Source organism: Chiloscyllium punctatum, chromosome 11 (genome assembly GCF_047496795.1).
Source record: "Chiloscyllium punctatum isolate Juve2018m chromosome 11, sChiPun1.3, whole genome shotgun sequence".
NCBI classification, from domain to species: domain Eukaryota; kingdom Metazoa; phylum Chordata; class Chondrichthyes; order Orectolobiformes; family Hemiscylliidae; genus Chiloscyllium; species Chiloscyllium punctatum.
Genome location: NC_092749.1, coordinates 28228503 through 28252201, shown reverse-complemented (window position 1 = coordinate 28252201; position 23699 = coordinate 28228503). Strand labels below are relative to the sequence as shown.

General features: G+C 40.7%; 1 protein-coding gene across 2 annotated transcripts in view; it reads right to left on the bottom strand.

Moving 5' to 3' along the window:
* The window catches only part of ryr2a (ryanodine receptor 2a (cardiac)), a 758045-nt gene that overhangs the window by 434315 nt on the left and 300031 nt on the right, over positions 1 to 23699 (bottom strand). For both annotated transcript variants that reach the window (XM_072580564.1, XM_072580565.1), the window contains exons 8-9: positions 19662 to 19758; positions 6380 to 6454 (exon numbers count right to left, since the gene is read on the bottom strand). In XM_072580564.1, the coding sequence (XP_072436665.1) occupies positions 6380 to 6454; positions 19662 to 19758 (172 nt within the window). The remainder of the gene's footprint in view (positions 1 to 6379; positions 6455 to 19661; positions 19759 to 23699) is intronic.

The following is a 23699-nucleotide window of genomic DNA, read 5'->3' as shown; positions in this document are numbered from 1 at the left end:
AATGTACTCTACAAGGGTCAGGGCTCACAACAGTTTAACTCCAGACATTTTAACACCACTGGGAGAAAGTGAGGACTGCAGATGCTGGAGATCAGAGTCGAGAGTGTGGTGTTGGAAAAGCACAGCAGATCAGGCAGCTTGTTTTGGGCATAAGCCCTTCATCAGATCTGAGGAGTAAATATCATCACCAATCTGTCCTGGTCTATCTATGCCAATGCTACAGCCAAGAAAGCACACCAAAGCTTCTACTTCCTCAGAAGGCATGTCCACAATTACTCTTAGCTATTTTTATAGATCCACTATAGAAGGCATTCTATATGGATGCATCACAGCTTGCTCTGCCCAACACGGCAAGAAACTACAGTGAGTTGTCAACACAGCCTAGTCCATCACTAAAACCAGCCTTCCTTCCACTGACGTTGTCTACACTTCTCGCTGCCTAAGGAAATCAGCCAACATAATCAAAGACTCAACCCACCCTAGTTATACTCTCTTCCACCCTCTTTCATTGGGCAGAGGACATACAAGTTTGAAAACACGTACCAGCAGATTCAAGAACAGCTTCTTCCCCACTGTTATCAGACTTACAGAAACAAACCTCTTATATATTAGAATTGATCTTTCTCCACACCTTCTCTGTAGCTGTAACACGATATTCTGCATTCTATTCTATTACTCTGAAATACTTATGTAATTATGATTTGGCTGGGTAGCATGCACAACAATACCTTTCAATGTATCTTGATACATATGACAATAATAAGTCAAATCAAATCAAACATAATCATCATAGGCCCCTTGTCAGGCTCTTTGCAACAGCAAAAATTCCCATTATTAACTCAGAGGGTAGATGGGAATGATTTAGGATTTCTGGCCTCCACTATCAGGATAATCAATTAGACTTAGCAATTATCTATGCAGCCACAATATAGTGGTGGGTCAGAGATTAAATGGGTGCCATAGAGGTCTGAGGTAGCAGCCCAATAAATCCTATCAGAGTTTATCAACAGCCTTAAAGCAGATGGGCTGTCTAACCATCATTATCCCAATGGCACTGGCAGTGAAAGTAGCTGCTGGCTTCTAACTATCCAACAGTACTTCAGTCACCAGGGACCCAAACTAAGGGGGAGAGCATTGATTCCATCAGGTATCCTCCACAGAACTGATGGAGGTTCTCCAATCATTAGGTGGGACTCCCGTCTGCCCCACAAAATCCAGCCCACTGTTTATGAAAGTGCAGTGATTCTAACGAGGGCCAGGTGGATCTCATTGATTATGGAGATTCTTGATTGGGGCTATGACCCGGGCCAATCAGGGAGCCCTGGTTGATAGACAGAAACAGGGGTTTCCACGCTCCTGATCTTCGGGCACCCGGTACGGAGGAGGGAGGGCAGGTCTGAAGACTTCCTCGTGGGTCTGCTCCTGGGCCTGGCCAAACTGGCCATCAACAGATCCAGGCAGCGGGCCGTGGAGGGGGTCGTTAGGGCCGACTGCCTGCCCCTCTTCCGCGGTTATGTTAGAGCCCGGGTGTCCTTGGAGAAGGAGCACGCGGTGTCCACCAACACCCTGGAGTTGTTCAGGGAGATGTGGGCACCGCAGGGAGTGGAGTGCATTATCTCCCCCTCCAACTCTATTTTGATTTAGTCCCTACCCTCCCCTTCACTGTTTTTGATCACACAGCATTGCCCTTTGGTTTGAAGGGCAGTGCTTGCCACTGGCCACACGGGTGTTTTCATATCTTCCTGGTGGTGGAAATTGAATAAAGATTCGTGCACTTTGTGTCTTTCACTGTGTCTCACACCTGCACACACACACACACCATGGGTGTTGGGGAAAAAAATAAGCACTACCGCTGTTAGATGGTAGTGTGGGGAAAAGAAAAAAAAAGAGGAGTTTTTAAAAAAAAAGAAACAGGGGTTTCAGACAGTCACCTCACTCAAGGAAGTGTGTGTGTGTACGTACAGTTTATTTCAGATGACAGTTGAATGCATCAAACACCTTCACAATTCTTTCCCTGACCTCCTTGTAATCATTCCCACTGATTCCACAGGTCAAGCTTGCCTGCAGCATGAATATGCAAGAACAGAAAGAAGATTTAGCTGTCAAACTTTAACTCCAGATCAACCTGTTACTAGTCCAGTCCTGTCAAAATAAGGGTAATCATAGAATCCCTACACTGTGGAAAGAGGCTATTAGGCCCTTGAGTCTACACAGACCCTCCAAAGTGCATTCTACCCAGACCCACTCCAGCCCCATAACCTCACATTTACCCATGGCCAATCCCCTTAACCTGCACATCTTTGAACTGGGAGAGAAAACTGGAAGCCAACACAGACATGTAGACAACATCCAAACTCTACACAGACAATCACCCAAGGCTGGTCTCTTGTGCTGTGAGGCAACAGTGCCAACCACTGAGCTACAGGGCCCTTCTTTTTTAAGATGCAAATTAAAAGACAAAACCCTTCACACCGTGTCAGTAACTTAACAAGCAATGTAGAAAGACTGCCCCTAATTGTTTCAATCAGCAAAGTCTAAAATATGTTATTGAAGACCATACTAATAATGACAGGAAACAGTACTGCCATATACTTGCAATGTTTGGTGCAGTTCACCACTGGAGGAAATCTTTCCCCCTCATTAGTAACATATTCTATTTGATCCAGATATACATGGTGAAGTGAGCACAAATATTTAACTTTGTCAATAAACCAAACAGAGAATTCTCCATTGGCATATTTATAGAATTTCTTCATTGTGTCTATGTATGAGAACGAATCATCCGTCATTTACAATATTTCAGCTGCATAATTTCCATTACAGAAACCATTCATCAATAACAAATTTCTCTAAGGTTTCAACCCATAACTCAATACAACTGTTGTCATAGCATTTTTATTAATTGCATTTTTGAACTTTGTTTATAGCATAATTTTCCCACTGAACCAATCTATTTCAACTGACCTCAAATTGAGTTTCAAGCTCAAAGGATTTGAAGGAAATTATTTGTGGTACGTCCCTAGGTTTAGTGCCAGCTATATATCCCATTTTCATCATTCAGTTTATTGAAATTCACATAATTCTGGTGGTTGCCTGTGGAGTTTTAACAAGTAACGTTGTAACAGTCCAGTGCTGTGGTTCATAGCCCATTGATTTATTGGTCTATTCCACTGTAAAATGACAGAAGTGCAAGTTGCCAGTAATTTACCTATCAGTGGCGATATGTAGTAAGTGGCATTAAGACCTCAACTGAAAATGAATGTAGCCTTGCATTGTGCCCGCAGTTTCTGAAGCAAATTCCTGATCTCACTGAGAAGTGCTTCCTCACAGGAAAAGCAAATAAAAGCTGAAAAACACTTATTTAATTTTAATAAGACTGATGGAAACACTGAACAGCAGCCCCAAATTCCCTCTCAAATAGGGCAGGCCTTCATAACTCAGGAGACTGCTTGTGAGAGCAGGATTAAAACAAACAGGTGTCTCCTTTCTTAGGAACGGCTATAGTTTTCATGTCTTTGTAGCATTGACAGCACATCTTGTGGGAAAACAGAGCATGGGTAGTATTGAAAATAAAGGCTCTGTTGGCACACTTTGACAGGTTACAATCCAGATTGTCCTCCATTTGATGTAGAAAATGTCGGACCAATGGTGGACTGCAGGAAAGAACCAGCCAGTCCAGAGATAAAGGTGTGATATTGAAGACATCAGGACTAATACCAATTCATGGTTTGAATGAATCAACAAAGAATAAACTGTGACACACAAAAAGCAGCAGCAATAACTCTCTGGCATAAACTATTAGAGGACAAGGACAAAATTATACAGCAATTGAAAGCAATTAGCCATGTATTTGAAAGGAGGGGGTTGAAATTACATAGACAAATCTGCTTTGACATCTACTTGATAAACGAGATGCTTTATGCCACAAGGATAACTGGTTGCCCTACAGACAAATTTAACTGACACTCCTGTCTGTATCTGTCAGCCATTGCTCCTTGATTGAACCAGGTTAACAACCACAACCAGGGAACTCAAATTCTATTAGATCCACCTGGCTGACATTGTTTCAATCACTACAGAGATGAGAAGGAATTTTTCTCCTAGGGATATTAATCTTTGGAAATCACAGATACCAGTATAGCCTTGGCTATTTAATATACTCAAGGTCATGATACAGATTGTTTGATCTACATGAGCTTAAGATAACAGGGGGTACTTAGTAAAGTAGATTTAAAGCCACAATTAGATCAATCATGATTTTACTGAATGATGAAGCGGATTTGATGGGTCAAATGGTTCTTTTTTTCTAAAGTTCTTATATTCTTACATTAACAAACTCTATGCAGTAAATTTTATACTCCCTCACAGCACTAATGCTGGAACTTTGTGAAGAGACACTTATTGTTGCAAGTGTAAAGTCTTTTCAATGGCTAAAATGCTCCTTGCCCATCACGAGGCAACTCAGACATGATACGCAGCATGCAGCAAATTAGCCATTTTAAAGCTCACTAAAATCTCAGACTCTGTGACCTGTGAAGGAATATGGAGAATCTTTCTCAAATTTGGCTGCCCTCAGAGGTTTTGTCATCATTCTTCGCCCATCCACAACGACATGTAAACCAACAGAACCATCACAGACCTAGCGCAACCCTCTTCTTCATCATCCTCAATGCAATACTGGACCTCACCTCAATTAAATTACCCAAAGAAATGGAGATAATTCACATAACAGACAGAAAACTATTCAATCCAAATTGCTTTCAAAAGCAAAGCCACTCCAGTTTCAGTCACTGAACTCAAATACGCTGATGATGCTGGTGTACGAATTCATGTAAAAACTTAGCTTCAGGTGACTCTTTTTCTCTGAAGCTTTCTCAAAACATCTGGAAAGTCAACACTCTCTTTCAACCAGCTATCACTGCACAACATTTCCTCCAACAATCCCCTCCCCAAACAATTAATTTAAATGGCAAGATGCTGGAAAGTTTGGATCACTTTCCATCACCCCAGAGCCCATCAAACTGGAGTGCTGGGATGTCATCCTCAAACTCAAAGTAGTGCCTGAGAAAGAGGAAGAACTCTTATACAATTTTGAGGCATTAAGAGCAGAGAGCGTGCCATGTACACTCCATCCATTGATGAAAGGTGTAATGATTGAAAGTGGACACTCCTCTCAACAATGGAAAACCTAGTCAACGAAATCCATCATCATCTCCAATGAGAACAAGGGTATTTGAGCACCAGGATCACAAATCTGAGACTAAGGTCATACAGGATCAGAGAACAATGACCCTATGCTCCTACATGTTTTGGAGGCTAGATCAACCTACCACAGGCACCTCAAGCATTAGAAAAGTACCATCAGCAAATACCCTTGCATGATCCTCCAAATCTGGAGGCCATCAGTCAGCAGCGTCCTCTCCCAGGTCAACAATGCCCACCATCAAGGTGCCAATCATTCAAAGTCAGCACCACTGGGCAGGATATATTTCTCAGAGGCCTGTCACCAGCCTCCTGAATAGCTGCTCTGCTTGGGAATCAGTCATTGCAGGAGACTCCCAGAGGACAGCAGAACTGCCTTAGCAATATTCTCAAAGCATCTCTGAAGAAATCAAACATTCCAACCAAACTCTGACTTGTGATCAACCAAAATGGAGAAGTTTCATGTGGGAAGGCACCTAATACATCAAGAGATTTCTTCAGCAACATGCAGAAGTGATTTGACAGACTATGTGCAACTTTCCAACCAGCTTATCTATCCAACCCTCCAAGTGCCAATTGTCTCTTATATGTGGCAAAGACTAAAGATTTACTAACCACCTCAGAACCCATCAAACTGGAGTGCTAGGATGTCATTCTCAAACTCAAGGTAGTGCCTGAGAAAGAGAAAGGACTGCTACACAATTTTGAGGCATTAAGAGCAGAAAGTGTGCCACGTACGCTCCATCTATTGATGAAAGGTGTAATACTTGAAAGGAATTCTTTCTGCCTCTCCAAATTCCAGTGTGAGGATTATGAATGCAACACGTGGCTCTGAAAAATCTTTGCATTTGCCAACAGCTTATCCACCAAGTCTTCTACATCCACCCCTTCTTCCCATATATTCTAGATTTCCCATAGGCTCAATTGATAATCTCGTGAATGGTAGTTTACTAATAAGATGTAAATAAATCCAGCCCACATTATGGTTACAATCTCACCTCTGTCCACTGAGTATTTACCACAGATTACAACTAATTTGTAATACTTAAATCACCTTGATACACTTTCAACACGACTTCAATTTTGAATAATCACATTTTTAACTTTACAGCTGAAAAGTATATTCATACACATCATTTTTATTCAACGAAAGCAGATCATGACTTTTGTCACTTACGCAACCCTCAGCATCTCTAGCCTCCACAGTGACCGAGCATGAATGGACACTGCTCCACCTTCATAATGAACCGTCCTAGAAGGAAATTGCAAAGAGACACAATTGAACACATTCTTGTTATTAATGTTGAGGCATTCCATAATTTTAATACATGTATGTTCTTATTTACAATAAATCATTAAAATATGCAAACTGTGACAACTTAAACTTACTTTGATAATAATTATTTTAAAAATTAAGGAACTAAGTAATCAATACTTGTTATGGTATCTCTACATCTGAGCCATATTGCCCACATTCAAGACACACCTGCACCAGATATGTATCAGAACAAGTTGATTAAAAATTTCTAGATACATTTAAGAAGGAAGCTGAAGAATAGGTTTTCCATTAAATCAAACCTTTGGTTCCTTTCAAGATTAAAAATGAACATTTTCTGTCATGTGTTTTTAACACACTGTTCTCAAGTTTAAAGTAAACAGATTGATGGTTTTGTCACAATAGCAGAGATGTCTATTAAACCTGCCAGAAGGAATATGTGAGCTAAGGAGTCCTGACTCCTTTGTGAAAATTACCTGTATTGACATTTCTAACATATTCAGTGCAGTACTGACAATGCTGCACATAGAAACCAGAGGAACTCTTACACGTTGTAAACATAATACAATGAAGAATTGCTCCAGTTGACATGTTTCTTGGTAAAGTCCCTCTGCTTAGCTTTTTAACAGATCAGTAGACATTTGACTGAAATTCCTTTACTCATTATTTCACCAGTTTTTAGCTCATTTATATTAAATAGATTACTCACATTTGTTACTGACTGCTCAAGATTATATGTTAAGTAGAATATTTACATTTACATTTCCCAACTTCATGTAACATTGTCTAAAGCAAAACAAATTGTTGCATTGTTTGAAGTATTTATAAACACCATTGCACCGTGCAGGGATTATATTGCACAGAGGTGTCCCTACAGCGTTCTAGCTGACCCATTTCTATCAACCAGCTTCGCACATTGACTCTAAGTAGGTCTATGTAACACATTTTCAACCTGTATCAAATATACATTTGACTTTAAAGCAAAGTCACGGTACCTTCGATGTTAGCAAGCTGAACTGGATTTTCCTTCAATTTTGCTAAATCATGTCATCCAACTTCCCAAACCTGGCCTCACCAAAACCTCTACTTGTTACCTCCATACTCACTGGCCCATGTTTGCAACTGGTCCAAATGCACATTCCTTCATGAATGTGAGAAATTAAAAATCTGGTACCCAGCTACATGAGGAGATACTAGGGTGAAATGTTAACAGTTTGGTCAAAGAGGTAATTGTCAGGAATATTTTAAACAAGGAAAGAGAGTTGGAGAGGTAAGGATTAAGGAGACAGTTCAAGAGCTTAGAGCCTTATAAACTGAAGGAGTAGCTTAGAGTGGAGAAGCAATTAAAATTGGGGATGATCTAAAGGTAGAATTAGACGACTGCAGACACCTTGAAGAGTTTGACACTGAAGGATAGTGCAAAGATTGAGAGGGAGAAAGCTATAGCATGACTTGAAAGCAATGATGAGCCTTTTAAAATTGACATGCTGCTGAACCAGAGCCTATCTAGGTCAGTGCACATGGAGTGGTGGATTAATAGGACTTAGTACAAGTAGGGACAGGCCAGAAGAGTTTCGTATAAACTCAAGTTTATGGTGAGTACAACCTGGAAAACCATCCAAGAATGGAATAGTCACACATGATGAGAGTTTCAGCAGATGAACTGATGCAGAGGAAGAGGTAGGCAATCTCAAAGAGAGGTAGATCGGTGATGTTAGTGGTGGTGTGGATATGCGATTGGAAACACATCCCAGAGTCAAATATGACATCAAGGCAGTGAATAGTCAGGTTCAGTTCACTGGGAGGGGCACAGAGTTTGTGGTTAATGGCTCCTTCATTTATTTGGTATCAACTTTTGTCTGACTAGGCTGTTCGGATACGCTTGAGATATATTCCTATAACACAAAGATATTATTGTAATAAAATCTATTTTTCATAGATGTTAGTACACATGGATACAGAAAATATTAATGCACTCTATGTCTCTAAGGTTATTGCTCCTACTTTACATTGCAAACTTTGAACGTTACCATTTGAGTTTTCTGCACAGACATAAGTCTAACTTTACACTAATTGTTCAAGTATTTCCCATAGTTGTTTACATTGGTACACACGCATGTTTAAGGAGCAGAGCATGCTGGAAACAACCACTTAGCCTAATGGACATGTTAGCAGATGAGGAAAACACTATCTAATTAGTGTCACTAACTCTGTGGTTGCAGTTTAAGAAAATTAGATTCGCTCTGACATATGGAGAAGTTGGTTCATGTTGATTGTAGTAGAAATCCTAACTTGCTGTTTAATTGAGAAATCTAACTTTATTTTTCTTAGTTATGTTGCAAAATGGCCCTGATATTGCTGAACAGAATTAGAGATCTTATTTATAGTCTCAAAAGACATTTTCTGTGCCACATTGATTAGTCAGCTCAGAAAAGGAGCAATACAATTCAGATCTAATTGACAGTGATGTATGGCTGCTACAAATCTGATTAGACTATTACACCCATCAATGACCAAAAAGGAAGCAACTGGGAAAGGTTAACGTTGTAGCTGTGGCGTCACAATGTCTTCAATGTCTTCAATGTCTGCATGACATTCTATTTTCAATACCTTTACAGATATCTTAACAGAACACTTTACAATGTGCACCCTTACTTTCACCTCAGTTTCTGCTTCTTGACTTAATAAAGGTCTTTAAAATTCTAAAAGCTTTTCATATCCAGAGAGAACATGCCCACTTGTGAGGAAGTGCATAACAAGAGGTCATCAGTATCAGATAGTCAAAAGAAATGCAATGAAGAATGAATGGTGAGAATGTTGAATTCGCTACCATAAGGAATGGATCAAGCAAAATTGAAAGATGCAATTAAAAAGAAGCTCGAATAACATATGTTGTATTGAAGTGGTCTTCTGTGCGGTCTTACAGCTGCTTGGCATGCTTGTCAGTAGAGATCTGTCTAGGGTTGGGAAAGGTTATGTAGATATATGGCACTCAGATGTAACTCTAATACCTAAAGCATGTGTCAGGTTCCTGCACAGCAAGCACACTACATGTTAATGTAATTATAAGGCTTTGCCAGAAACTGGGTGGGAACTCGTCTTCAATCCTGTCAAGGGTGGTGTGGGGACATGCACTTTCTGTCAGGAGATCCCAATACTGTCAGCCACAGGCAATGTCTCCTCACACTCCACTGTTGTGGCCCTGGTCAATCATTTGCTTGGGTTGCTCAAAGCCAGGGGACCAGGGAGTGCACATCGGTCAGTCATGCAAGATTATAACAGGCAGTCAGGAAAATTATGTATCATCAGACAAGAAGCTAATAGCACAGTGGGCAGGTGCTGGTCAGTCATGTCTAAGGGTTACATGCAAAATTAGTCAGAGATCTGAGGTCTGGGAGTCCATTTATTAATCTGTGAGAGAGAGGCAATGAAGGCCTACAGGAGCGGGAAGGGAAGATCATCACTGTTAAAAGGCGTCGGGCCGTCACAGTGGGGGAAGCAAAACAATGGCATTCGTAGAGGTGGGATCAAGGATGGTGACAAGGGAGAAAGACAAAATGTCTGGGGATATGCAAAACACATTGGTGGGAATGTTAGACTACAGGTGGTGATGCGTATCGGCAATGACTATCACTAGGGGAGCGTAAAGTCAGGGCTCTGGGGGGGCAGGAAGGAGAGTGGAATACAATGCTCAGTGGACACACACACACACAAACACACAAACACACACGAAGCATCTCACTTCAACATTATGGTTTAACCTCACATTGTGACAGTCAAGTGTAATGAACTGTCAGTACAAACCCAAATACAGCGCCATTTATTGTTTACTTAAGAGAAGGAAAGAAAAACCTGCATTTACACAGTGAGGGGGTCCCAAAATGCATTAAAAGAACCAAAATTACCTTTGTAAATTACGAGTAAACAAGGAGGTTCTGTTTGGAAAGATCCCACAAAATGCAATTGAGATAAATATTCATTTGTTTCCCTACATCAAAACTTATTGCTGCAAAAGGCAATTAGAGATTGCATCAAACACTGATGGCCTGCAGGAACTGTCCTGAGATAAGGTTCAGCTATAGAATGAATGGACAACTGAAGCTCCATTAGCAAATTTGAAATTTCAGGTGGGAAAGTGGAATACAGCTGTCTATAGGCTGGAAAATCGAGAAATTTTCAAAGTACTTACAGCTCAGATCAAGTGTGATTGCCAGGAGGCAACTAAAATAATCTAAAATAAGGTCACAAGCAAAGTACAGTGCAAAGCTGGAATTAAAGAGATGAAGGGTAAGTTTAGAAGCCTGCACAGACACAGTCTAATAGAAGAAGAAAATTTGCAGACTATGGAGGCTACAAAAATTGCGGGAAATCAATTATTTAAGTAGTGGTAAAGGAGGGCAGTATTTCTTAAGAATGCATCTAGAAAAAAAACATGCAAGTAATGGGGATTATTATTTACAGTGCTAAATAGTGGAAATCATCTAGGGAAGACCCTTAAAGAATAAGATTCATTCAGCAAAGCCAGAAGGGAATAGGACTCATTCAAGTAAAGCTATTAAAGAAAGAGAAATTGTTTATTATTAAGGTTGCAATTAACAGAATTCATCAATAGAAGTCACAAAAATGAGGGAATCATTTATTTTACTCACAGAAGGTGGGATCATCCATTTTGACCATAAAAGGTGGTAAAAACATTCAGTATATATTAGGAGAATCAAAAGCCTTTAAGTCAGTGAAAATAAATAATCATATTAGGAAGACATTGCAGTAGAAATAATATTGACAACAAGGTTTAATGATAGAAATTGGTCTAACAACATAGAATTGGACATCGTCAAGAAAATAATTCTTCAGATACTGAATTGTTGCCAAATTAGATACTGAAATAGAAGTTAAATCAGTTGATACATTTTATATACAGTTGGAAATATAGCTAATGGCATTAGAGCTCACGATGGCATAAAAGAAGCAACAGATGCTTTTGATAAAAGAGCAAGATTTAATATTATTTTGGCATCCAGGGTAATACATAGATAATTTTGTCAATGATATCTACAGATTAGTGGAAAATGTGACTATGTAAACGTAAATGTATAAGGAACAGAATTGTTGTTGGGATTGTTGATAACCTTTGTCATATTTATTAAAGTCAAAAGAAGAATGACTTTAGAGAAAGACATTGAGATGGTAAATGAAGGTAAAGTATGAAAGCACAGCAGATTAGTGCTAAGAGGAGATCAACCATCTCACAAAAATTCAGGAGAATCCATTCAGTTCTTATGATATAAACTCCCAAAGGATACACCTAAGAACCAGCAAGACAGATATTGTCAATACTGTCGTGCAAGGAGTCCACATAGGTACAGTCGGTACCCACCTCCTAAAACAGAGTGCTTTATACGTAACACATTGGTTTACTTTCAGAAAATGTGCTGATGTATGTCACAGTCATAGAAACACAAGAAGAAAACAGTTACCTCGCAAAGAGGTCAATGAGGTAAAAGAGGCTATAACAGAAGAAAACTCAAAGTACGGAACTTCAGTGAGCAGACTTAGCATTTTGGCAAGAGGATGTCAAGTCATGCTATAACATCTCTGCAACATGAGGGGTGTCAGATAGTAGAGAACTTATATATGCCTCACAATCAAGAATTGTGCTCTTGAGGATGAGTGCATATTATGTCTCAAATATTCTTCAAATGGGAGAAGAAGTAAAATTAGTTAAAGTCAAGAAATCACAGGTCAAGAAACAGCCAGTCACAGAAAATGGTCAAGGAACATTGGTTAAGGGAAAGCTACTATGGAACTCCCAGTCAATGGGCAAACAATAAAAAATATTATAGGGTTTCCCATAACCTAGATGGAACCTAGTAGAAGTCAGAATCCAATGATGCTAATCATGTTGGCATAAGAAAAATGATTCATACTGTCAGCAGATGCTGGACTGCAGAAATGATTTGCATTGCCATCAACACTGATGAGAGTTCAGACTGCAAGAACTTGTGAGGTTTGCAAGAAAACACAAGCAATTAGATAGCCAACGAGAAGTGCACCCTACTTGAGGTAACCAACAAAGCTTCAACTGAAATAACTGAGTGCAACACAACTTAGTGAAAACATAGTGCTGACAAATTCAAAGTATGATATTAGATGCTGCCGACACACACGTACAAGCAGAACATTTCTTTATCCACTGTGGAAGAATCCTCAGCACCAGTGACTGAGATCACACCGAACAAGAAGTAATCCTCAAACAATTCAACTCACATGGTGAGCATTTTGATCGATAGATAGTGAAATCTGCTACCACATGGATGAACTGAATAGCACAGATCGATTTAAGGGAATCTATTAACACAGAAGGATGAAAGGAAAAGTTGACAAGTTGATAGGGTTACATGAGGTAGGGTGGGAAAAGGCTTTAATGGAGCATAAAAATGGGCACAGAACAGCTGAGTTAAGTGGCCTGCTTCTGTGCCATAAATTCAATGCAATTCTGGATAAAACTTTGAGTAAGCAACGCTGCCAACTGTGGAAGATGAGTTCATTCATTTCATGGCCAGAGGTGACAGGATCAAAGCAAAAACACTGGGCTGTTCACTATTGCCTTTCAGGATTTTCCATGTTTGGGAGCAAAGGCAGGTCCTGATATTACTGGTCGTGCCTTGCTATCTGCCTGAAGGCAAGCAATAAGGATCCGCCTCTGGAAGCAATGTCCTGTCAGCAGCCCCTGCAGTAGTGATGGGCTGTGCAACAGGTGGCATCAGAAGGTTCCAATTATTTGTGACCAGGGATGCCAGGACAACTTTCAGAGGGAGCGGGGGAATGGCTGTTGCAGGCTTTGGGCAATAGAGTGCCGAGGGAAAGAGGATACACAAAGGAAACTTGTGTTCTCCTTGGTCTGCCACTGGCAGGCTGCATCCCCTCCCTAATAGGGGTGACCTATTAGGTTTCACATGCAGAGCTGGCCTGTCCCAAGTGACCTATCAATTGCAAATAACAGATTCCCAACCACTGCTGGACAGATAGCCACATCCATTACTTAGAGTCAAGATTAGAGTGGTGCTGGAAAAGCACGGCAGGTCAGGCAGCATCCGTAGAGCAGGAAAATTGACATTTCAGGCAAAAGCCCTTCATCGGGAAACATCCATTACTTACCTACTTCCAGGAAGATTCCCTGTAGGCAGGAGCCTTTGCCACCAATCCAAAGGCAATCTTTCTGGATTTCCCTCCCAGTCTTATATCCATCCCTGCCAATACAGGTCTCTTAAGAATCTGTCCAATAATGCTGCCTGTACTGTTGTCATGTTGCATTGCGACTATACAGGACATTGGTTAGGTCAATGTTGGAATATTGCGTGCAATTCTGGTCTCTTTACTATCGGAAAGATGTTGTGAAACTTGAAAGGGTTCAGAAAAGACTTACAAGGATCTGGCCAGGGTTGGAGGATTTGAGCTACAGGGAGAGGTTAAATAGGCTAAGGCTGATTTCCCTGGAGTGTCGGAGGCTGAGGGGTGACCTTATAGAGGTTTATAAAATCATGAGGGGCATGGGTAGGATAAGTAGACAAGGTCTTTTTCCCCGGGGTGGGGAAATCCAGAACTAGAGGGCATAGGTTCAGGGTGAGAGGGGAAAAGATATAAAAGGGACCTAAGGGGCAACGTTTTCATGTAGAGGGTGGTGTGTGTATGGAATGAGCTGCCAGAGGAAATGTTGGAGGCTGGTACAATTACAACATTTAAAAGACATCTGGATGGGTATATGAATAGGAAGGGTTTGGAGGGATATGGGCCAGGCGCTGGCAGGTAGGACTAGATTGGGTTGGGATATCGGGTTGGCATGAACAAGTTGGACTGAAGTGTCTGTTTCCGTGCTGTACATTTTTGACTCTATGACGCTACTAAACACCACCTATTTGGGCATGAGAAGGCTGACTGATTAGAACCCACAGTTTTGTAATGATGTGATTCTCTGCTGGCCTGCCTGGAGGTACAATGAGATATGATAAAGCTCCATGTGACTAAATTCAAGATTCTTAACACAGAGGATTCTCAATTCACTGAACACTTGATCAGTATGCTAAATAACCACACCTGGATTTGTAACATATTGAGCAAACCACACATTTTCACAGTGTGAATCTATTTAAATCAAACTCATTAAAATAGATACTTTTTTATCTTTATATTTTACTTTATAATTCACCAAGATATTCTTAGTACGTTTTTATTGTTAGCAATAACTTGCTGACTAGGTTGTGTTGTCACACACAAAGATGAAATGTTTAAACAAGAACAATATTAACCTAAAGCATGTTACTTAGTTCCCTGAAAAATTCCTCATGGTAAATCTTATTTAATTCAAATGGAATCTAAAAGGCAAAACACACACTAATCATTCTTGTCTTGATGCTTCATCAAGAGTTCATGATGTCCTTTGATAACAGAAGGTGATATGCATTGTATAATTATATGTTAATGAGGAAGAGTAGCAAGCCAGGAAAACAGATGAAATTGAATCGTAACATTTAAGTAAAAGTGTGAATTAGCAATGTAATTGGTCTGCTGCAGTGAACTCCTCAGAATGCTTACAATCTGGATTATCCAGGAACTATTTGAATAATTAATTGAGTAAGGAAATCCACAGGGTGATATTTATGGATCCACTTGATTCTGATTTACTTCACTTCAAATGATTCTTACTTTGACATAATGTTGGTATTCCCAATCCCCTGTTCTCTTCTCACAGTTTTACATCTATTTTCACATCACATGCAAAATCTGAAAACAGTTGTGACCTATTATATACACTGTGACAACGTGACTTTGTGACAGTAGTAATGCCTCTACCTCTGGGCAAAGAGACTTGGATACAAGATGCAGCTGCTTCCGAGGTGTGTAATAAAGCCTGTGAACAGGTTGATTAGAAAATATCTACTTTGTGACCAGGGGTGCAATGGTAATGTAGCTTTGAGGCAAGAGATTCAAGTCCTACCGGATGTATGTTATGTGTTGAAAGAAATTGATTAAATTTGTGAAAACTTGCCCAAATATTTGCTCAGCTTTACATCTATTTTCACATCACATGCAAAATATCAAAACAATTGTGACCTATTATATACATTGTGACAATGTGACTTTGTGACAGACGCCATTGGTTTCGCTCCAGATAATGAAGTTACATACTCGATCCAGAGACTGGAAAACAGTCTAACCCAGGTAATTTCAGTGAGTAACAGGAAGAAGTTTTCAGTTAACTTAATCTTGTCTGTTTTGATTCTCTTCTCTAGTTTTTGATTACAGGCTAATAGACACAGAAGGAGACAGGGATAAAGGATAATAGCCCTCCATTACATCTATCCCTGTCTCATTTCTTAAGTTTTAAATTGCCAGTTAACCTCATCAACTTGTATCTGGCTGCTCAAACTTGACATTAAAAGGTGGCAAGCATGTATTTAAAATATAATGTAAGGCCCTTAGCTTGTTCATGGAGACCGCAACCTGGAACATATGATTGAAAACATTAAAATAGCATAAAATGTGAGTTTAACATGCAAAATTTGAAACCATAAATTTAGCTGCCTTTGATAAGGTTCTGCTTCCCTTCACTTAAAAAGCCAAACTTGCCCAAAGGTGCCTCCTGGCATCATCAACTTTGCAATACACCAATTTCCCTGAGTCTTTCCGCAGGCTCTGACCAATCGCCCTTCTTGCTCTCTCCAAGATCACTTTGCTGGTGAGACCCATTACCTGTTCTGTTGAACTTTTCCACCAAAACAATTGGCCACTCAATTTCCCTTTCTACTATCCATGCCATCGATATCACAGATGGTAAACTATTCAGAGGGCTTCTGTGGCACAGTATAATCACAACTCCAAACAGGTTAAATAGAAAATACCTAAATTCTATTCAGACTTTCCTTTTCTAAGACACATTCTCTTCAAATTATCCATTGCTGACCCCTCTGTCTTTGCAAACTACCACCCACATTTCCAATCACTTTATCTTCTTGCCCAAGCAACGTTCACCTCCCAAACTTGTGTTCATATTTTACTTAACTCCATGTCTTAATCTCTAGAGCGTGTCTCTACAAGATTCTAATCAAGTTGACAAATTACATTTTTTAATGACTGATCATAGTGCACTATCTCTCCTCATCCTTCCCACTCTGCAGCCTTTAGTATAGTTAACTCCACCATATTCCTATGAGGCCTCGCTTTCATCATCCAACTGTATGTGATTTCCAGAGCATCATCCATGATGGATATTCTTCGAGCTCCTGTACCATTACCTCTAGAGTTCTGCAGCGACCTCTTCCTAACCTTGCTTCTCTTCTTCATCTATATGCCATCCCTTGCTAGTATCAGCTGAAGACTCGGGGTCAAGTTGGAGGTTACATATCGAAGCTAGATCTTTCTTGATCCAACTTTGTGTTGTCAGACTGCCTTCCCAAATTCCTGTTCCATACATTATTTCCTCCAATTACACAATGGGATGCCTAAATCCACCATCATTATTTCCAGATGCATAATCTGTTGACTCACAATCCATTGATTGAATCCCTGATTCAATTTCCCTCTTCAGATGTCATCTCAGATTGTTACAGACCCCCTGTTTGAAAATTCAGCATCCCTTCTTATATTAAGGCAAGTGTTTGATTCTTTATCCCTTCCACCTTGAAAACATTGTCCACTTCCACCCATGTAATTGTCCATCCATCACTGAATGTCTTTGTTATCTTCAGACTTGATTATTCTAAACCTTTTCCTTAACCTCCATAAGCTTAAACTCGTTCAGAGTTCAGCTATATGTACCGAATCTGGCACCGATCCCCCTTCAGGCATCATCCCGATGCTCATTGACCTGCATTCATTCTCAGTTACTTGAAAACCCAAGGTAAAATTTTCACCCTCACATATTCAAATCTACTATTGTCTCACTCTCACTATCTTCAACATATGGCAAATTGACACGTTACTTCTAACATACAAGTCAGCTAGGAAATTCAATTGGTGAAAAGTGACAGGGTGGAATTAAGTCACAGCAACATGGATCTTTCCCACTGGTTACACTCAGACCGACTGCTCTCCAATACCAGGAGCATCACTAAGAGTTGCCAGTAATACTCTGAAGCCTACCCAGAGGAATGATGCTGAATCTTGGGAGGCCTGGTGATTGTGATGGGCAGAATGGAGATCACCAAAAGAAGTCACCATTAAAGGGTGGCAAAGGGTTCACAGGCCAGGGCAAGGGAAGGGGCAGGGATGGGTTTCAAAAACCAACCAACCACTTCCCTCGGGCCCCTCAATAGGCAAAGAATAACTGACAATGAGGGATTCCCCCTACTCCAAATGTACACTTGACTGCAGGGAACCCAAGAGTTTGTAGGATGGTCTTTGAGAGCTGCTAGAGACCATAAAGTCATACAGATATACAGCACGGAAACAGACCCTTCAGTCCAACCCTTCCATGCCACCCAGATATCCTAACCTAATCTAGTCCCATTTGTCAGCACTTGCCCATATCCCTCCAAATTCTTCCTATTCATATGCCGATTCAAATATCTTTTAAATTCTGTAATTGTACCAGCCCTCACCACTTCCTCTGGCAGCTAATTCCACACACGCACCACCCTCTGCATGAAAAAGTTGCCTCGTATATAGAGTCACAGAGAAGTACAGCATGGAAACAGACCCTTCGGTCCAACTCAATCCATGCTGACAAGACATCCCAATCTAATCTAGTCCCACTTGTCAGTACTTGGCCCATATCCCTCCAAGCCCTTCCCATTCACATACCCATCCAGATGCCTTTTAAATGTTGCAATTGTACCAGCCTCCACCATCTTTCCCCTCTCACTCTGAACCTATGCCCTATAGCTCTGGATTCCCCCACCCCAGGAAAAAGATCTTGTCTGTTTATCCAATCCATCCCCCTCATGATTTTACAAACCTCTATAAGATCACCCCTCAGCTTCCGACGCTCTAGGGAAAACAGCCCCAGCCTATTCAGACTTGCCCTATAGCTCAAATCCTCCAAAACTGGCAACATCCTTGTAAGTCTTTTCTGAATCCTTTCGCATTTCACAACATCCTTCCTATAGGAAGAAGACCAGACGCAATATTCCAGAAGTGGCCTAACCAATGTCCTGTACAGCCACAACATGACCTCCCAATTCTTATACTCAATGCTCTGACCAATAAAGAAAAGTACACCAAACACCTTCTTCACTCTCCTATCTACCTATGACTCTATTTTCAACGAACTATGAACCTGTATTCCAAGGTCTCTTTGTTCAGCAACTCTCCCGAGAAACTTACCATTAAGTGTATAAATTTTGTTCTGATTTGCTTTTCCAAAATGCCCATCTAAATTTCCAAAAGGCCAGTTGAGGTCCTATTAAATTTCTGAATTTAACCTCGAGTATTTTTTGGAATTCAAATATGGTCCCCATGGCATTATTTTGGTTTCTGTGTTACTAATCTAGTGACACTGTAACATCATCCTCCCTTCAACACTAACGTTCACTGGGCTCAGGCATAATTACAAATAAGTAACTCAGTAAAAAGCTAGTTTGGCAATCCCTTCACCCACCCTTGCACGGTATTCACACTGCAGGCCCTACCAGGACTCGATTGAGGATAGTTTACCCAATTGGAGGAATTGGATTCAGGTACTCATACCCGAATCTCACAGCACCCCGCCCGCCATCACGTCCGCTCCAGCAGGCTCTGTAAAATCCATCCTGCAGTGTGAATTGTGAATCTCCAAAAGCTACTGGCCAATTTAAGGTAAAATAGAAACAGAAGATGCTGGAGAAACTCAATGAGCCTGATAGCATCAGGGGAGAGAGAAATAGAGTTAATGTTTTGGGTTCAATATGGCTCTTCTTCAGAACAACAAAAGAATTTTATTTTGAGATTAAAAGCCACTCTATCTCAGAAACACAATAACAGCCTACCCTCACACAGCACATTCATTGTAGTCAAAATCATGGCACATCAATCTCTTGAACAAATAAATGTGTAACACAGCTACTTAAGTTATTTGATGAGTTGATATCTCCTTGCAAACAACATGTGGCATTACATAATTCTATCTCTGTCAGGATCTTTCAGTTCTCCACATAGATCTCCCACTGCGCACCCCATGTGCCACGGTTAGTTTTGCCATCTTAGTTACCTCCGCTGTTCTTCTCCATGTTCTCCTGAAGGTACAGTCAAACATTCATCCATGTGTCCATGCAGTAACCTCAGCACATCCCCTCCCTTTAGGTATCCTAACAGAAGGTAAGAAATTATTAACCCAAGATGAGATATAATAAATAGCTTACCGTTTCTCAAGCAAAAAGCAAACACAAGCAAGCAGTAAAAGTATGGTACGCTTGGACTAATGGATAGGGAGATAAAGACAAGTCCGAAAGAATTAAGCATGGGGAGAAAGTGAAATCACAAATACTAAGTTCTTCCCATTAATATGGTAGTATGACACACACACACACACACAAATCCATCATCTGAAGGGCCATAATAAAGCTGTAGGATGCAGACTGAAATGGCAATAAAAGTAATCATGATTATGTGCTGAACATTGTTAATGAAGTAGTATGTTTGAAAGGAGGCCATAGGTATATTCACTCACAAATGAAGCTTTTAAGTGGATGTTTTTTCTTTCAATGATTGATGTGACTGTCTTTCTGGCTGCATATTAGCTTAATCTGATTCATTTTCCTCTCTATGCTTCTTTTCTTGCTTTGCTAAAGTTCTCAATGTTGCAAAACATTGCAGGACACAGCTAATATTGGAGGGTTCTTGTTGTACTGTGACAGCGTGCCTGCCTCTGGGCTAAGACGTGTAATAACACGTTCAAGCAGTTTGATTCACTGTAATACAGCTGATATTGATCATTTGTAAACCTTTGTAGAATTGGGCCCACCTAACCCCTATGGGCAATTGGACCACTATTTCAGCATTCCGGTTATTTTGGTAGTTTTTAATCATATGAGATTGCCTGTTACCCTTGATTTAGTGGTTTGTCAATGGTATTCATACTCATTGATCTTTGAACTGCTCCTGGCACAATGCACAGGACAAGGTAAAGGCACTGAGACTGCTGGGAGAGTGTGCTCTAATATCAATGGAATATTGATAACCTATTTGCATGTTGTTATTATTCACACTGTTTTCTAACTAAAACATTGTGACCCTGCACATTAAGAGAAGGTAAAAACTGATCTTCCTCTTTGCCGTGGGGAATTGGACATAAGTTTCCCGTTGGCAAACAAGGTTTCTCAAGCTGCTTGGAAATTTGGAAAACTGATTTCTGCGTAATGTGGCAAATGTCACCAGAGTGACTTGAAAGGAACTTGTCATAGTGGCTTTCACAACAGCAAGAAGCATGTTGGCCTTTGGTAGACCTCAGGCTTCAGAGATGGCATTACACCACTATGCCCTCAACTCACAAAGTGGAACTAGAAAGGTAGGTTTCCTCAGGCATGTCCAGTAGATACATGTGGATATGGAAAGCCACATTGGGGCTAATTTGAAATGTGGGTTTGGTACTTGTGGCAACAGCACGTCTGCTCCTCTGCCTGAATTTTCCTTCCTCCTCCAAAACCACAAGAGCTATTACCATACAGCACTGAATGCCAAAGTTGAGCAATATAGTTAGGAAGTAGACTTGCAACAGTGGCTTAAAGACATTGCAAAAGGGACTCCGATATTAAAAAAATAATTCTTTTTAATTCACTTAAGGGATGAGGGCATCGCAGGCTAGGTCAGCATTTATTGCCCATCCCTTATTGTTGTGGGTCTGGAGCCAGAGGTAGACCAGACCAGGTAAAGATGGCAGTTTCCTTCTTTAACGAACAATATCAAATAGAAGAAACTGTAGAAGCCACTGCTTTGAAAATCAAATAAAGCAGCAATATCCTCCTTCAAAAACCTTACTGGCCACAGTTTGAAGAATCAAAGTTCATCCGCAGCAACAGAGCACAGAGTGAATAGCTCAGAAAATGTTGGGTATTCCATGCAAAAATCAATTAAACTTAATTTGCATTGTATATATGGGATAAATAATAGGATCTGCATTAAGTCTTCGCACACCTTGGAAAGCAACTCTAAAATTGTGGAACTTAAGAACAATAACGCTAGTGTTCAGGTTTCTCTATCCAATACTGGGATAAATGGTCATAGCAAACATATGTGGAAATACTCTACAGATATCTCAAGGAATCTGCCTGCAATATTTCACAAATAAACTTGCCTCTTTGGTGTTTGAATATAAAAGGTATATAAACAAAGCCAAGAATGTCAAGGTAGAAACTTTGCTCTACTAAAATGGAGATTCAATTTCTGGCAGCACCTCATGGAAAAATCAAGAAGGTGGTATGAAATGAACCCTGGTATATCAACAGTTAAGGCTCAATCTCCACAAACATATTGGATTACACTTCCTTAGTTTATCAATATATATTGGCTACTGCTTACAATATTTAGAGGAGGCTGCATTTGTGATTGTATTCATGATGCTCAGTCTCATTGAATTTACTCAATAACACTGAGCTGAATTTTCTCTTTTAAAGCAATGTCAAAGTTGCATCAAGTTTTTTGGAGGGATTCTCACAGCAAGGCCAAACAGGATTTCTCACCATATCTTACAAACACGTCTCATTAGCCACCTACCCTGTCCCTATAGTGCCTTCATCGATCACCATCTTACCATGCACTGTTTCCAGAACAACTGGCCACTCAATGGATATCTGCTGAAAAATAGGCATTCCTTGTACCCATGCCACCTTTAAAAGCTGAGTGTACACCATCAGTAGGGATCAAGCCACCAATCTATTCCAGCCTGGTTTGAGGTTTCAATGGGCAACAGTGCAATCTCAGTCACCTGGAGAAATACACAGCAATCTAAGTAGAAGGCCATTGACCTTCCCACTCTGCCTGCATAAGTGACACCACATTCCCTCTGCTACTTCACACTCACTCCACCTCCCACCAAAGCTCACATTCTACCACTCTCACTATTGCCTGTATCTTCCTACCCCAACTCCTGACACTGCCAACCCAGGATACACTCTGTGCTGCCTATTCACTCGCTCACTCACCTGCATCAAAAGTAAAAGCTGTATCATCCACTCACATCTTCCTTAATACCTGATTCTCGCCCTCTTTCTCATTCCAGAGGGAAAACAGCCCCCAATAGGGCAGAAAGACTGAAGATGGATGGGGTGGGCTGCCCAACATTTAAATCCTCACCTTTTATGCAGACAGCATCCTGACTCTGACTGACCTAAATGGCTGACTGACAGTGTCCAAACCGCCAATCAGGTATCAGGAACTTCCCTTGACTTACTGTGCCCTGGCCACGAGCAATTGTTATCCCGCTTGACTTGGCTGAGGCCTGCTGACAACCATGACAAACTTCCTTGGCTTTGTGTCTACTCTAAACTGCAAGACAAGGGAGGAGTAATATGAACCAGGAATCCCTTGGTTAGACGGCAAAGCACCAAAAGAAAAGACCTGGAAAGATAATGCAAGACAGGGATGCTGTAAGCATCCAGGAAGGCTCAGGTGAGTGAATGTCCTGACTGCAAGCAAACAACCTGAAGATATGGTCGGATCCAATCCATGGTCTGAGTGCATGTCCCTGAGTGCATAGTGTCCTCACTGCAGCATTACAGTAATATATGTCAGTGCAGACTTTGGTACAGCATTGAAATGCAGAAGGTTCCTGTAGGTGGACTGGAGATTTGCCATGACGGCTAATAGAGGCTGGCACATGTCAAATTGCCAGTATGGATGTGGCTGGTACCCGTGGAGTTTTCCCTGAGAGTCTGGTGCCTGGAATCCAACAAGGAGAGCCTTTAGAGCAAGCATTGAGCTGAAATCATCAGGTACCCCCAGTCTAACTTTCATATTGGGAATTCTCAAAGTCTCGACGGTTTGGTATGTTTCATACGTTAGGAGGCTGAGTGTAAACGAGATGAATTATGGCATTAATAAGGCATTTTAGAAGCCATAATACTCTTTAATTGTGACCCTCTGCTTCCTAGCAAGAAACTCAACTCACTGCTCAGCAAAAACGTGAAAGCAGCAGCCAGATGCTGCCAAGGTTAAGATAAGCCTCACCAGACCTCTCACTGGATTCTGTCTCATTTATAGCTCAAGGCATTCAGACATCTGCAGGATTCTAGGAGAAAGTGAGGACTGCAGA